At 40.8% G+C, this 15,087-nt stretch overlaps 1 protein-coding gene across 3 annotated transcripts in view; it reads right to left on the bottom strand.

Annotated features, from left to right (window-relative positions):
• The window catches only part of HACD1 (3-hydroxyacyl-CoA dehydratase 1), a 102,304-nt gene extending 94,320 nt beyond the window's left edge, over positions 1–7,984 (bottom strand). For 2 of the 3 annotated variants that reach the window (XR_012624452.1, XM_074834630.1), the window contains exons 1-4: positions 7,651–7,984; positions 3,591–3,708; positions 2,347–2,365; positions 2,177–2,265 (exon numbers count right to left, since the gene is read on the bottom strand). Coding sequence is in view for 2 of the 3 variants with exons in the window: in XM_074834630.1 (XP_074690731.1) it covers positions 2,177–2,265; positions 2,347–2,365; positions 3,591–3,708; positions 7,651–7,778 (354 nt within the window). In the remaining variant the exon portion in view is untranslated. The remainder of the gene's footprint in view (positions 1–2,176; positions 2,266–2,346; positions 2,366–3,590; positions 3,709–7,650) is intronic. The other variant, XM_074834628.1, reaches the window with a different exon arrangement.
• Between the last annotated feature and the right edge of the window lie 7,103 nt (positions 7,985–15,087).

The raw sequence follows: 15,087 nt of genomic DNA, 5'->3' as shown, positions 1-15,087 counted from the left end.
TTGCTTCTTCCTCACCATATAATGCACGTCTCCATGAAACTTCACACAAAACTTACACTTGCTTAGTATAATCTACTATCTGGAACTTGGTCGCAGAAGATCAAATTTGGCAGACTTCAAGGAGCTGTAAGATAGTTAAGGAGCTGGAACACAGATGGATCTTGTAGATCAGGAGCTTTGGGTAAACTCACTCAACAATCCCATTTAAGATTTAAGTTCTGAGTCATTAAACTGCCTCATCGGTAGGTAGCACATCTCCCTGCTGTTTCAAAACATCGCTTCTTTTTCACTCTAAGTGAACAAATAAACAAAAGTCCCCAAATACAAAGAAGGTACGTGGGGATCTCTTACAAACACTACCTTCTGAGAAGTAGAATTACACGCAAGTAATTTTCTTTTCTTTAAAAGGGGAGGAATTTTGTAATACACTTCCATGCCTGAAGGCTGAAAAGCTCCAGGGATGTCTGTGAAATAAAATAAAGTAACACAAGTTTTGTTAAAATTACAAAAGAGGGAAACGATTTTTTTAAATAAAATGCAACACGGTGACAAAGCTTAATACATCTTAAAGATGCTGAAAATCCACAACTCTGGCAAAAGTCAAGAAGAATTATAAACGCTCATCATCTCATAAAATTGCGTCCTCAATGTGTCAGTCAAAGAAGGTGCACTTTTAGTGAATGGATCTCACCAACGTCACAAAAGGAAAGGAGATATAAAAATACCGCCAAACTCACAGACAAATAGCAGCAACTGAAGTGCAAAGACACCCAAACAAACAAGCAAAGGTAAAGACAGAATCAGGCTGTTCTTAGCCTCATGCGATTAGAGACAAACATTGATAACCCAGACTTGAATTCATGTCACAGTGCTAAATTCAAGCAGAAGAGCTTTAAATAAGTATACAAAGAATTCCTATCTGTTGCCTTGCAAATCTCCAGTCAAGTAGAGAGATCTGGGTCTGGCTGTTATCACTAACACACCTCTCACCACCTAAAGTGACCCTGAACATTCATGCCTGTGTGAAATACAATCAGACATACATTCAGATGTATTTTTTCTTGGACACAGCTTGACCTACTGCACTGAAAATAGAGGAAACAAAAGAAATGACTGGATATGCTAAAGATTTAATTCACTGCAAATAATAACAAAATGGCAAAATGCAGTGCTATATTCCAGCATTCATGTAAACATTCAATATGAAAAACTTGTTAATCTTTGAGACATTTTCCCTTAAGATAAAAATGAAAACACTTAGCTTACAAAAAAACCCAAAACAAACTCCCAACACTATGAAAAGGCTATTCCATGTTAAGAAAAGCGACAGCAAAGGAAAAGATGAAGCGTAGAAAACGAGTCCTCTGTGAACTGAAACAAAGGAATTTCACAACTGAGGCAGGTGCTATGATAGCCCATCAGCAGAAAAGCATATGCCATCTGCTGGTGAGACAGTTTAATGGCTCAGCTTTTTCAGTTTAAAGAAATTCAGGAGCACAGACTCAAAATCCATTACTTAATTCTTACATGCCCTTCACAGAAAGCAGACCTCAGAAACTGAACTGAACGTCCTATCTACTAGCTGTAGGCAGTCTGCTTGTTTCATTCTGCTAACCAATCACTAGACTTACAATAACCACCTACAGCCAGGCAAATAAACTACCGTCATTTACACAGGACCTCAAGTGCCACTGTGGCATGCTGGATGACTTAATATATTTTTCATGAAAAAAATGCAGTATGCATGCCATCACATTAAATCTTGAGAAGGTTCCTAAAACAAATTGCAAAATCACAACCATGTTTATCCAGGTAAATTCAATGTAAGACACATTTTCTTTTCGACTAATTCAGTAAGTGCTAATTTAAGTTTTTGAAAGGGAACCGGTAACACTGTGGTAGATTTGCTGGTAAATAATAGCAGCAGTCATTGATCTCACTTAGGCAGACCACAGCCTGCACGATGCCGAAGACAGCGCTGGTTCACGGCTAAGAGGCAGACTTAAGTCTCCTGAGTAGAAGCACATAAATTCCATCCTGTAACCCCAACTTCCAAAATCACACTTTCTCTGTAGGAATGTCATTAATTTTTAAATTGATCTTCCTTGTGAAATGAGAACTGTATTAATAGCTTCTCCTTAAAAACAATCAAAACGTGACCTGCTCACGCACATACCTGTTTTATACTATGTGCAATGAACCACACCATGAAGATTCTTGAACTCACTTGGACCCCAGTCACAAGCACAGATGTGCGAACTATTCCTTAAAAAGAGAAACATGTTATCTCTCTTGCACAATTCATGTTTTAATTAGTTACAGGAGAAACTAAAACAAAGAACTCACCAACTGCACAGTGGACTACCTGTAAATAAAAATAAGTTAGAGGTTACTGATGTACAGTATGTTACTGTCTACGCTATAAACATGGCCTTTTGATAGTAATATAAACCTAAGCTTAATTCCGAAGGAGAACTGGTTTTTTGCCTCCATCTAACAACCTTTAAAAGAAATACACATCAGAGCTCTGGCTACCAATGCTGTGATGGACTCAGTATCTGATCTGTGCAAACACATGAAAGAGACTTATTTTCCTAATTAATTGTACATATTACATATTTAGATACTTGCAAAGCATTTATTTTTCAACTAGTAAGCTTCTCTTCCATTATCTTATTCAAAGAATAATTTTACAGGACAGTGTAGAGGGAGTTATATAAGGGATGCTAAACACATAGCAATTTTCAAATGTTCTGTATTCATTAGGGATTAATAACATTATTATAATTTTGCCTATGACAGTTATGAATCTTCAGATTTATTGCATTTTCTGGGCAGCAACGTTTAGCAAATAGAGCGCTTTTCATTATTTTGACAGATTTGAGTAGAATTGCTTATTGTGAAAGTTTAATAGCATAAAAGCCTATATACAGCTGGCCACATGATTTTAATAGTTACTTGAGCTACAGATGTTGTAGGCAGATTGAGAAAAAAAGTTTAAATGTAGATAGGCACTCTTTGCTGTGCCTGGGAAAGAACTGTGAGTGCTCAACACATGCAACAGTTTCGTTCCACAGATGTACCATAAACTGAGACCACTAAGTGCACAGCTGGCAAAAGTAGTATATACTTTGCAAAACTTGCACAGAGCATTTTGTAACAGATTATACGGGGCATATGAATCCAGTCTGGAAATAAGAAGGAGGAAAGGCACAGAAGGATAATGAGTCCAGTACAGGAATAAGAGGGAAGCTATCATCTCTGGAGATGGAGATGAGGTATCTACTACCCCAGAGGGTCAATCTGCTGGCTGGAATGCCTTCAGAAATTTTGCCTTCTGAGTTAAAGACTCTCAAATCAAAGCAGTTCCCAGGCAGTATTTGATTTATAGAAATACTAGAGTTAAATTTGAAAAAATGTGCCCGTTTGTTTCAACTAATCAACTTGCCCCCCAAAAAACCTTCATTAAATAATAAAGTTAAAAGGACTTTAAGTATGAATATAATATTTTTATATTAAAATCAGGTTAATAATGTGTTTTGCCTATGATATGCAGCATCCAGTAAAGCAAACTAATGTTTAAAATTTACCTCAAGCAAAGCAAATGTCTGGAAAAATTTAAGCGTCCTTTGAACGCTTCTGAATAAGCCTCTATGTGTTCCTTTCTGTATATAAAACCGCACCATGGCAATACCTAATACCAGCCACCTACAAAAGAAAGAGAATGGATACATTTCAAATTAGAATTCTAAAAATATCCATCCACCGTAAATAATTTAGTAGAATATTTTCTCCACAGAATATCTTTGCCTCTTCACTTTTCAGTGTTCTCAGGCGATTATTAAAAATATTTTTAGACATAAGTATTATATAATGTTATATAAACATTACATTCTTTTATCTCTTTACTTGGAAAAGGATAGAGAATGACTTGTTTACCTTCACAGGATTGACTTGAATTGAGGGGACACCCCAAAACCACAGGCCCATTAGACTTTTCACTAGCAGTGACTACATATTTTTACTATTAAATCATTACTGTAGATTACTGTTATTTGAAAACACATGATGAACTTGACACTGAAGCCACCATTTTGGGTTGCAGGTTTGTATAAGTAAAGCACCGGAACCTATGCACATCATTTTTACATTTTCCATAATTTTCAGAACTGACTAGTGATCTGAATGCTTCTGTCTGTGATTGTCCTACTGAAAGTTACCATTACAACTCAGTTTTCAAAAGTGTTGAGAAGTTATCTTTGAAAATCAGACTCTGAAGTGCTGAAAGAAGGGTGCTCTATGCTCCCAGCTTCCAGAGGCAGGTATATTTAACTAGCACATTTGATGGTGTTAGCTGATTTTTTTCTATTTTTTAAAGGAAGCTGAACAGTGATACCAACTGATAACCCTTCCAATGTAAAAGAACAAAAGTAACAGTATCTTTTAATCAAACCGGACTTTGATATAAAACTTAAATTGAAATCTCAAATGGAAATTGAGACTAAAAAAAAATAAACTTCTAAACTGTGGTGGGTAGATCCCCACCACCAAACCCAGACCCAGTACAACAATGCAAGGCTAGCGCAATTCCTTCCACATAATTAATTCATGTTTATATAATTATGATTTTTAGAATAGTGTACTATATGTTGCATCCTTAATGCAGAGCTATAGCACATTCTTACAAACATCATGCTAGCGAGATGCCTTGAAACTTCAGGTTTCAATACACAAAGACTAAGAATGTACGAAAATTCTTTAGTATAGACTTATAGGCATAACCAGAGCTATGGATGGCTATTTTGAGAGTTAAAAATTACAAAAATCACCATAACTTTTGCTTAACTTCTTGTCTGATGATATTTGGAACAATTAGTCCTTTCATTCTACATAAAACCACAGCAAGCATGCTGTACAGCGACACGAGCTCTGGCTAAGGAAGGGTCCAAGTGACAAAGCAGAGGGGTCTAAGAAATACTCAGAGGCAGACTCAGAGAGCACACAGACGTTTGGATAAATATTTAACACATCTCCTGTTCTTATACTCTTCCCTAAGCATAAAGTATTGGCTAACATTGGAAACGGTACCAGGAAATACTGCCCTTAGGTCAGACCCATTACACTGTAACAGCATGGGAGTCGCATGGATTGTGACAGCTCTCTGTTCTCCTTGAATGGCATGTACTTCAGTATCAGCCCCTTAACGACTCTTACACATGGTGGCTATTGCTACGCAGTCACTTGGCATGGCCCATTCCAGCACTTCGTGACAGCATTTCAAACTCCCATAGAGTTAGTCAGGCTTCCCAGCACAGCAGGAACGATTCCCCTCCTTGATCCCTTCTACTTTAAGCCCATGAATCCGATCTACCAGAGCTCCAAAATTTGCCCCCACAAGTGTTACTTAGATTTTGTAACAGATTTTAAATCTGAGTGCATTAATCTGAGGTTGTTTCCCACCACTGTGGAAATGAGGAATTAATAGAATATCACTGGTAGTCCTTCACAGTGAAGCTGCCCTGTTTTATAGTGAAGTGTGTGACAAGAGGAAGGTGACAGGGAGTTTACATCCAGCTGGCAGCAAGAATGGTGACAGCAACAGCTCTGTCCTAGCCCTAGACTGAGAAGTCATAATACATCTAACCTAACGAGGCCTTTTCTGCACCTCATTCTGTAACATAAGGGTTGTGGAGAGAAGTAGTCTTGGACAACACTCAGAAGCAGACTGCAAATACATTTTTCTTAAATAAATTTTTATTGGGACATGAATTTCTGTGGATTGATTTATTTAGTTGTCAGTGGCTTTGACTTTGATCTCAGGAAAGACCTTGCACTGAGCGTTGCAAATCACCAGGGAATGGAAAACACTTTCTGTAACAAAGGTAGCATTTCCAGTTGGGACTTTCAACAAGACTGGGTACTGATCTGTCATTTTAGTCCCTTAAACCTTTGTTAGAAAGAAAGATAAGCCGCAATTTTTTTATTAGAATGGTTGTTAACATGCAACTATGTATTAGTTTGTTAAAACTCTGGAAACACTTTGCTACTTTACACTGTCTGGACAAATGGACAAGTTCTTGTTACTTATCCTGTGTAGTCCCCTTGTTAAGTATTGCTCTTTTTCAAATGTTTATTTTTCTTTTAAATTGTATCTGTAAAAGATTATAAGAATTTGTTCCTCTCATTTCTCTGTTTCCACATAAAATATGCAATTTTGCATGTCTTAATCCCTTTTGATATTAATGGAAGATGGAAGAGAAGGAAGTGGAAGATACTGAATCGGCACCTAAGATCAAAACTAATGTGGTTCGATAATCTTCCACAGACCTATAAAAGTCAGTGGTAAGAGTCAGTGTTCATTAGCAAATTCACACATGGAGCACAGGCTGTGAATTCAATGAGGTAATATTAACCTGCCAGCTAGAAAAAAATTACATTGAGTAAAAGCACTTTTCAAAAGGTGCTGCTGCAATATATGAACAGACGTGAATACGTGTTCAGGATTCACAGATGCTGGTGAGAAGAAAGCCATTATGATCACACTCCTGGCTTTCTGCATCAGTGCTTGAACTCCTGCTCAACTACAGCATACCAGTTTTGCTCTATGGGATTCAAAGGGCAGAGAGTTCACCCACTGGTAACCAAGGTAAAATTGTTCTTATGATGAATGTCAGCCTAGAAGTTATAAAATTTTCTATTCTTTGTTTTCTTTTAAGCATATGGAAATTAATAGTTTGGGGTTTTTTCCCCCGAGAGGCAGTGAACAGACCAAATTTGCAAGAAGTGAAGGTACGTGCTTCAAGCACTAACAACATAAACCTGAGTGCTCTTATGATCTGTTGTTCAAAATAAATACCCACTTCCCTCTAGGCAAAGCATCGCGGTGTGCAGTACTAGCTCAAACGAGCCCCTTGGGTTATGACAGCTCCTTCCCCCTCCTCCCACCCGCTGCCCATCGCTAATCGTCCGCTGGCGCTGAGGACCGCGCTCGGCTTTGGACATCGCTACCTCGCAGGGAGCCGATCCGGGCTCTGCCCGCCGACACCCCGGGCTCACGGACCTGATCGCGCTGCCCCGCCGGCGGCGGAAGCCCACAGAGCCCCCCGCAGGCGGGACCCGCTGCCCGGACAGCTCGCCCCGAGCCTCCGGCGCCCCCTCAGCGCCCCCTCGGCGCCCGAGCCCGCCCCAGCGGCACCGAGGGCCACTTTCGCCTCCCCGCGGCCGGCCGGCAGCCCCCTCCCGGCGGGGCGCGGGGGCCGGCCCGGCGGCGGGCGACGGCGGCGGAGGGGCGGCGGGGCGGCGGCGGCTGTGCCGAGGGACGCGGCCTGCGCGGCACCCCCGCCCGGCATTCCCCGCCCGGCATTCCTCGCCCGGCTATACTTAACCTCCGCGGCGGGCTGGGGGTGACGCGCCGGCGGCTGGCAGCGCTGCACCGTATTAGGCAATGCCCGGCAGGCAAGCGCTAGCCCCGCTCCCGGCGGCTCCCCTGCGCCCCCGGCTCCCACAGCCGGTTGCCCCACGGCTCCGCCAGCCTGCCGGGTCCCCGGGACCCCGCCTCGGCTGCGCTGCACCCGGCTCCCGCCGCTCCGCGGCTCCGCGCCCCGCTGAGGCGCCGCGCTGCCGGCCCGTGGCGCGCCCGCGCCCGCTTACCCCGCGGTCATGGCGACGTTGTAGAAGATGAGCCAGGCCGTGGCCAGGGCGCCCAGCCTCCTCTTCTTGCCATTCTCCTTCTCCTCCACCGCGCCGTTGCCGCCTCCGTCCTCCTCGCTGGACGCCATGGCTCTCCCCGGCCGGGCAGCGAGAGGCGCACACCCGCGGGAGGAGGGGCTCCCTCCGCGGCGGGGCTGAGGCCGCGCTGGCAGCCGGACCTCGCGCTGTCTCTCACCCCATCTGTCTTCCTCGAGGGCCGCTGCCCGCCGCCAGCTGCTCGCTCTGCGGCGCCCGCTCCTCCCTCCGCCTCGCAGGGGCTCCCCGGGGCGGCCCCCGGGCGGGGCGGGTGAGCCTGGCCGGGCCCCCGCGGGGGTCCCCGGGCGGGCAGGGCCGCCTCCGTCAACGCCGCTGCCCCCTCCGGCATGAGGAGGCTCCTGGGGGCCGGTAGTCTCTAGCCTTGCTGGTGACCCTCAGGCAAGAGCGGTGGGCGTAGCCCACCCCAACGAAAGTGGCGGAAAATACCACAGTTCTTGAAAACGCAGAACTGTGTGTCTGAGGTTGAACATCTGGGAGTCTGGTGAGAGACCAACCAGTGGGAAAAAAGGACATTGAATTACTTGAGCGTGTCCAGAGAAGGGCAACGAAGCTGGTGAAGGGTCTGGAGCACATGTCATACGAGGAGCGGCTGAGGGAAGTGGGGTTGTTTAGTCTGGAGAAGAGGAGGCTGAGGGGAGACCTCATCGCCCTCTAGAACTACCTGAAAGGAGGTTGCAGAGAGCTGGGGATGAGTCTCTTTAACCAAGTAACAAGCGACAGGACAAGAGGGAATGGCCTCAAGTTGCACCAGGGAAGGTTTAGACTAGATATTAGGAAGCATTTCTTCACAGACAGGTTGTTAGGCGTTGGAATGGGCTGCCCAGGGAGGTGGTGGAGTCCCCATCCCTGGAGGTGTTTAAGAGTCGGGTCAACATAGCGCTGAGGGATATGGTGTAGTTGGGAACTGTTAATGTTGGGTTGATGGTTGGACTGGATGATCTTCAAGATCTTTTCCAACCTTGATGATACTGTGATTCTGTGAATATGCCCAGGCTGCTGCCTCAGAGGCCCAACAGCCACCCGCCAGGGTGACCTTGGGGAGGGGACACCTTCCAGTCTGGTAGCTCGCAGTAAATACCACCCTCAATACACCAGGAAGAGTAAAGCCCACCCCTGAGAAGGGAGGAAATGTCTTCCCAGCGCCTGAAGAGAGCCCAGCCGGCAGACTGAAGGGTAGTCAAATATGCATGTTGTCTTGCAAGGCTGCTCCCAGGGCACGTGCACAGGGAAGCAAAGCCAGCGCAGGGAGTGCTGCTGGGACTCACTCTGGAAGCGGGGCAGCCTTGGCCTGAGCTAGACTGGTGTGACATGGCCCTTCAAAGGAGCAGACCGCACTTGCCATCTTGGTGCCTGGGGATGCCTTTCGCTGCTTCGGGCAGCGTACATGTAGCCTCAGGCTCCTCATTTCCACAGCTAAGCGTGGTGACTGTGGCCACTCAGCCCAAACACCTCGAACCCCGGCATATACAGACAGAATTCCAAAAGCAGGTCAGGATCTATCTTTGAAATGATACTTCTTCAGTCCTAAAAGATCTCAAGAGTCCATGTCTACCTCCTTTAGGATGGGGTAGGTCATCTCAATGTTGAAAACATTGGCCTCAGTTGATGGCCTCAGTTCATGGGCCTTCAGGTAAAAGATAAGTAGATGTGCCATATAAAAACTCCGTCTCTCTCCCTCTCATCAAAGCACACAAGCAGATGTTCAGCTTTCAGCCTCAAAATACACAGCCAGTGTCAACAGCAAATGCATAACGTGCCGGCAAAATGAGTAGCTGGCAAAACAGCACCATATATATGCTAGTAAGATTACAGTAAATACCGATGTTATATAGACACAGATGCTTTTCATGTTCAAATAGTCATAAATATAACCCAATTTGGGAATCCTATAGTTAAAAACTCTAGACAAAAGGATTTACACACAGGATCAAATGACCAAATTCAGAAGCTTTTGCCAACTTTGGACTTCAAAGGAAAGTGCAAGAGACTGTGCAGTGAGCAAATATGGGATAATCTGAGCCTAAATTTAATCTCAATGTAACAGTTATAAATTGGCTTAAACTCTGTAGCTCTCCAAAGTATTTTCTATATTTACTATTTTATTCTGGGTATTTTTGCTATCTTACTTACACCTTTTTTCTGCTCAAATTTCACTTCTCCAAACCTTTCTAGTTTATTGGCTTTGTCCATGCAGTCTTGAAATGGGTATCACAAATTAACCACGTACTATGTGTAAAGGGTTTTTTTGTCTCCTTTAAATTTGCCAACTTATGACTTCATTAACTGATGAAGACTTTCTAATTTTAAATTATGATACACGGAGGAAGGCATGACCTGATCCCAATTCTTAATATTAGTTGTGATTTTTTAATACTTTTAGCTATCCTTTGCCATTTCTCTCTTGAGATTTTTCCACAGCAGATTTGACGGAACAAATCCTATTTGCTTTCTGAAGTAAACATTTTCCATTTTTAAATCCCTCCTTGGATGTTTTCCATGCTTTTGCACAGAATCTTTTGAAATTTGATAAGCAATGTTTGATATAGTCTCATTAGAATTCTGTATTACTTTCCTTCGCCTTATTTATTTGCTCAGACTTATTGATTTTGGATGCACAAATTATCTGTAATGTTGACCAGGTTTGTCTTCAGTTGATTTAGACAATTAAGAATTTATTAGTGAGGATAAGTAGCTCAATGTTTTTGCTCTAATATTGTGGTTTTTATTTATGAGCATACAATTTCTCTTGCTATCACACTACCCCTTCATCCAATTGATGAAAAATTTCTGAATATCCTCATAATTCTTTTTGGATTTGAATAAACTAAACATTTTTTGTTATTTGCAGGTTTCGCCATCCCACACTTCCCTGTGTTTCATGATTATCATGAAGGTATTAAGCACAAAACTTATTACAGAACTTGCATAAACACCCCACTGATTTCTTTTTGCCATAACGAAGAAAACTTGCTCTTTGTTTCTGTCTCCCATGTTTTGATCCATGGAGATATTTTGTTCCTTAATCTATAACTTAATCTACAGCTACTTCATATCCTCGTGACTTCAATTCCCATGTGAACAATTTTTCAGCAGTATTTTCAAAATGTGTCTGTCGTGTTAATAATTTTTTTAAAATGTGTTTTTGTAATTGCATGTTCCAGGAATTGCAGTAAATTTGTTGAAACATAATTTCCTTTTCATAAGTTTTCTATTGTTATTATTTTAATCATGATTTCTGTCAATTTACCATGTATATATTTGTGGTTTACTAGTCTGCATTTTCTGAATCACTATGAGATCCTTTATTTAAATTTGATAGAATGTCATCTATTTTTAAAGCATTAAGTACAGTATCTGTGCTTAATTAGAAATACTGTACTTTTATAGTGGCAAAATTATTTCATCTAATATTTCAACTTTGACTAGCACCTTTTGACCCAAAAAATATCAGAATGATCCATAAGACAGATTTTGTCTACACACAGAAATGTAATCAATGGAACTTAATAAGCTTACGCATTAGTTGTAGTATCTAAAGCAGCTTCTAAAATCAAGTATGACTGGCATATCAATTCAGCTCAACTTTGCTGTTATTCAAGTGGAGTCTGAAATCAACCTTCCCAGTTAATTTTAAAATAGTCAGATCAAGGTCTTTTGTATTGTAGCTGACCGCATCATTATGTTTCATATTCATTCTCAACCTTCACAGGCGGTTCTCTTTTATTCACTCTAGTTCCAAACCATCAAGCATTGCTGTACTGTTATTACAAAAATGAGTGGTTTTCCTGGCCTTCTTCATGATTGATATTTTCAGTGTATGTTTATCCTCTAGGTTCCTATTGCACAAGTAGATATTCAATACCTTATAAAGCTGAATGGGTTTTATTTCCAATATTTTTCCAGAAATACAAGGTGAAGCTTTTATGAGAATTATTTTCTTATGCAGCGTTCTATAATGACTTTTTTTTTTTTTTTGTTACAAAATTTACTTATCCAATATGGGAACATTTCTGTGAAATTAAAAGTTGCAGTGCTGTGAAAATAACATAAAGACTTATCAGCTCTACTATCGCAGGGGAAGGTCATCTACTATGAAATGCTGCAAGAATTACTTAGCACAAGCCCTGCAAAATCATGAAATTACCTTTATAATTCAGAAAAGTTAAATGCCAGATGATAACTTAAAATCCTGAGAAAGGAGAATTTGTTAAAAAAAATTAACAACTTCAATTCTGCTTGTTCTTCTGCCCTGTCTTCACTTAATGTTCCCAACACACTTTGCAAGAACAAAGTGTGTTGGGAACAGGCTTCTATATAGTACTTGCACACTATTTTAGGTTTATGGTACGTAGTAATCAGTGAGGTAGTCAAGGATAAATGCAAGGAAACAGAATTTAGCTATGTCTAAACTGAACAACACTGTTTATGCACTTTTTGTGCATTCATCTGGGTATGTGTATCTATTATTTTATTTACTATTCTAGGAATAGGACAGAAGATGCTTTCAAAAGATGTGGTGTAGAATGAATTGCATAAGTCTTGTGGGAAGAGCTAGAAGATGTCTTTGTATTTGGCACATCTGAAGCAGTTGGAGTTTCGCACAGCTACTGCAAGATAGATGATTCATATTAAGCCTCTGACTGTACAGTTCAGTAGTCAGCAAAGGAAAACAGGTGCTGTGAACAGGCTGAAGTGGAAGTTTATTTTTCTGTTATAAAAATACAAAAATTCTGGTGTGAATATTTGGAAGTCTTTGTATGAAAACTATTGATTCTACGCATCTGAAAAGCACCGGTATATTTATTTTATGTTCTGAAAAGCACCAGCTTGAGATACCCTTGTGTATTGTTCTATTTAATCCTCTTCAGAAGCAAAACTATAACCCAAACTGCAATGTTGAAGGACACACCATATTAAAGGCAGATGACTATCCTGTTCGTCTGAGTTTGGTTTATCCAAACTCAGTGTACTTTTTGCTATAATAGACTAATTGGGCTCTGTACAATAATTATTTTCTTTATGGGATATTTTGGACTGTACCCCTGTTTAACTATCCTGACATTTCGTTGCATTGCCAGGCTTAGATAGGTTTATCTATAGACCAGTCCCACAGGCTGTAATCTGTGCAGTCGGCACCTTTGCACACCACGCACACTGGCTGTATCAAGAAGCTAACTCCACTCTAATGTTCTAAATATATCGATATACATATGAAATGTTAAAAACTTAAAAATAGTACCATTAACTTCAATGGTACTGTTCAAGTGAGTAAAATAAAGTACATGCTGAAAATTAACTGCTAGCATAAGTAGGATATTCTTAAATTCCCTTCCCTATATTATGCAAGAAATGTAATATTTTTCTTAAAGAAGCTTTGCTACCTTGACAACAGATATCAGGCAGATTTTTCACAGGGCTTCACAAAACACACTTCAATAATATTAAATAATATTAAAAATACCTTCTGATTTTCAGTGTATTTCAACGGTAGCTTGCTTGTGTGAGCACTGCAATCTCTATAGAGGAGACCGTTTCCATTATTAGTTTCAGAGCACACACAATCTTTGCTTGTTATTTAGTTTTATTTCAAGGACTTGAGTTAAAAAGGGCTCTTTATCAAGGGAGTAGTGTTCCTATCTAACTCCCATTATGGTCAGTGGAAGTATTTCTACTTTCCTTCTTAGAAGAGTGGTGGAGAATGAAAAGATTAATTTTAACCTCGTCATTGGTTAAAAACTGGTCTGAGTTATCAGCAAGAAAAAGTGACCATATTGGGTGTAGTCCCTTTGGCCACACTGGCAACAGGTGTTCATGCCAAAAAAAGCACTAGGACAAGTGGTTCCCCATGGCAGTGTCAGGAAGCTGGCACAGAGAGATGCTCCTGACAGCATCCTCTGGGAAGCCCAGGCACCCAGAGCTCCCAGCATCCAGAAGCTTCTAGATTCATGTGAGTTGTTTTCCAAGTCCTGTTTTGAATACAGAAATATTGAGGAAGATATAAACCCTGTTTCTGCCATCTATATGTGCAAATATTAACTAGAAAGTTGCACATTAGAATTTTTAATGTGGTCGGGACAAAAATTAATTGTTTTATAAAGTTTATTATTTGAATACTTGCCTAGTTCTAATGTTACATGGATTTGAGGGAACTCCAGCTATATTCTTCATATAATCCTACTTGCATACTTCATAAATATTAAGTCCAAAAAGGACAATTAAATAATTTTAGCCTCACTTCTTGTATAACAAAGGACACCAGACTTACCATGTTGCTATGTATCATATATTCTCTTTATATAAGGAAACAGATAAGAATACCATAAGTAAGCCATGTAACTTGGACACTTGCAAAATACTAGGACATGTTCAATAAGGTTATAGATGGGAAGTAAATCACTGTACCTTAGTACTTAAAACACTTACATGTGGCCTGTGACTGAGAAAAATTTTGTCTTAGTCATATCGTTGTATTGTTATGCATTACAGCATCTTGTAAGGCATCCAAAACATCTTGTACTGTCAAAGACAAAAGCTGTGATTAAATGGACTGCTGGCACTTTCTCTATTCCGAACCTTCCTCTTTTCCTTTGATTTTCTTTTCTGCTCAGCTTCCAGTTCTGAAAGCAATGTACACAGTGGACTATAATGAAAAATGCAGTTAAAATAGAGGTCAGTGTGACTGATGCCTACGACAACCATTGGCCTTCATATTTGTCTCCTTGCTAAAAGTGTACTGGCCTGACTTTTGCCTGGAGATATACACCCTATATTTACAGTGTAGCAGCTAGTAAATTGAAATGTGCTAAAATAAATGGGCATTCCAAGTATAATACTCCTCCAGTAAACTGCAACTGCAGTGGACTTCCCCTCCATGCCCATAATGGTCTTGTCTTCCTCTAAGAAATACATTTGTCTAATGCAGATGTGTGTCAGTTATGTGATTGTAAAAATATTAGGACTTCCCTAGCAGATTGTCATTTATAAGTTGCTGTTCCTAAGTACCCTTACCTACCAGAAGACTATAGGGCAATGAATCATTGTATATCATCAGAATCCACAACTAATCTTGGTATGGATAAACCTTGCCATAAAACAAACAAACAAACAAAAAAGTAATAAATTATATAAACAAACAAAAAAATTAAGCAAATTTAGAAGTATGTCACATCTTTAAAACCCACGAAGTAAGTTGCACTGGCAATTAACTGAGTACATGCCTTTATCTCTTAGCAGAATCTGAACAACAATGCTATATAAAAAATGAAGCATGCAAAGAAAGAAGAAGTGTCTCTACCAATCATCTGAGACTCTTTACTTTGGTTAAAAGTAGCACATCTTTTT

This window comes from Strix aluco, chromosome 1 (genome assembly GCF_031877795.1).
Source record: "Strix aluco isolate bStrAlu1 chromosome 1, bStrAlu1.hap1, whole genome shotgun sequence".
Classification (NCBI taxonomy): domain Eukaryota; kingdom Metazoa; phylum Chordata; class Aves; order Strigiformes; family Strigidae; genus Strix; species Strix aluco.
This window is presented reverse-complemented; position numbering and strand designations above follow the sequence as displayed.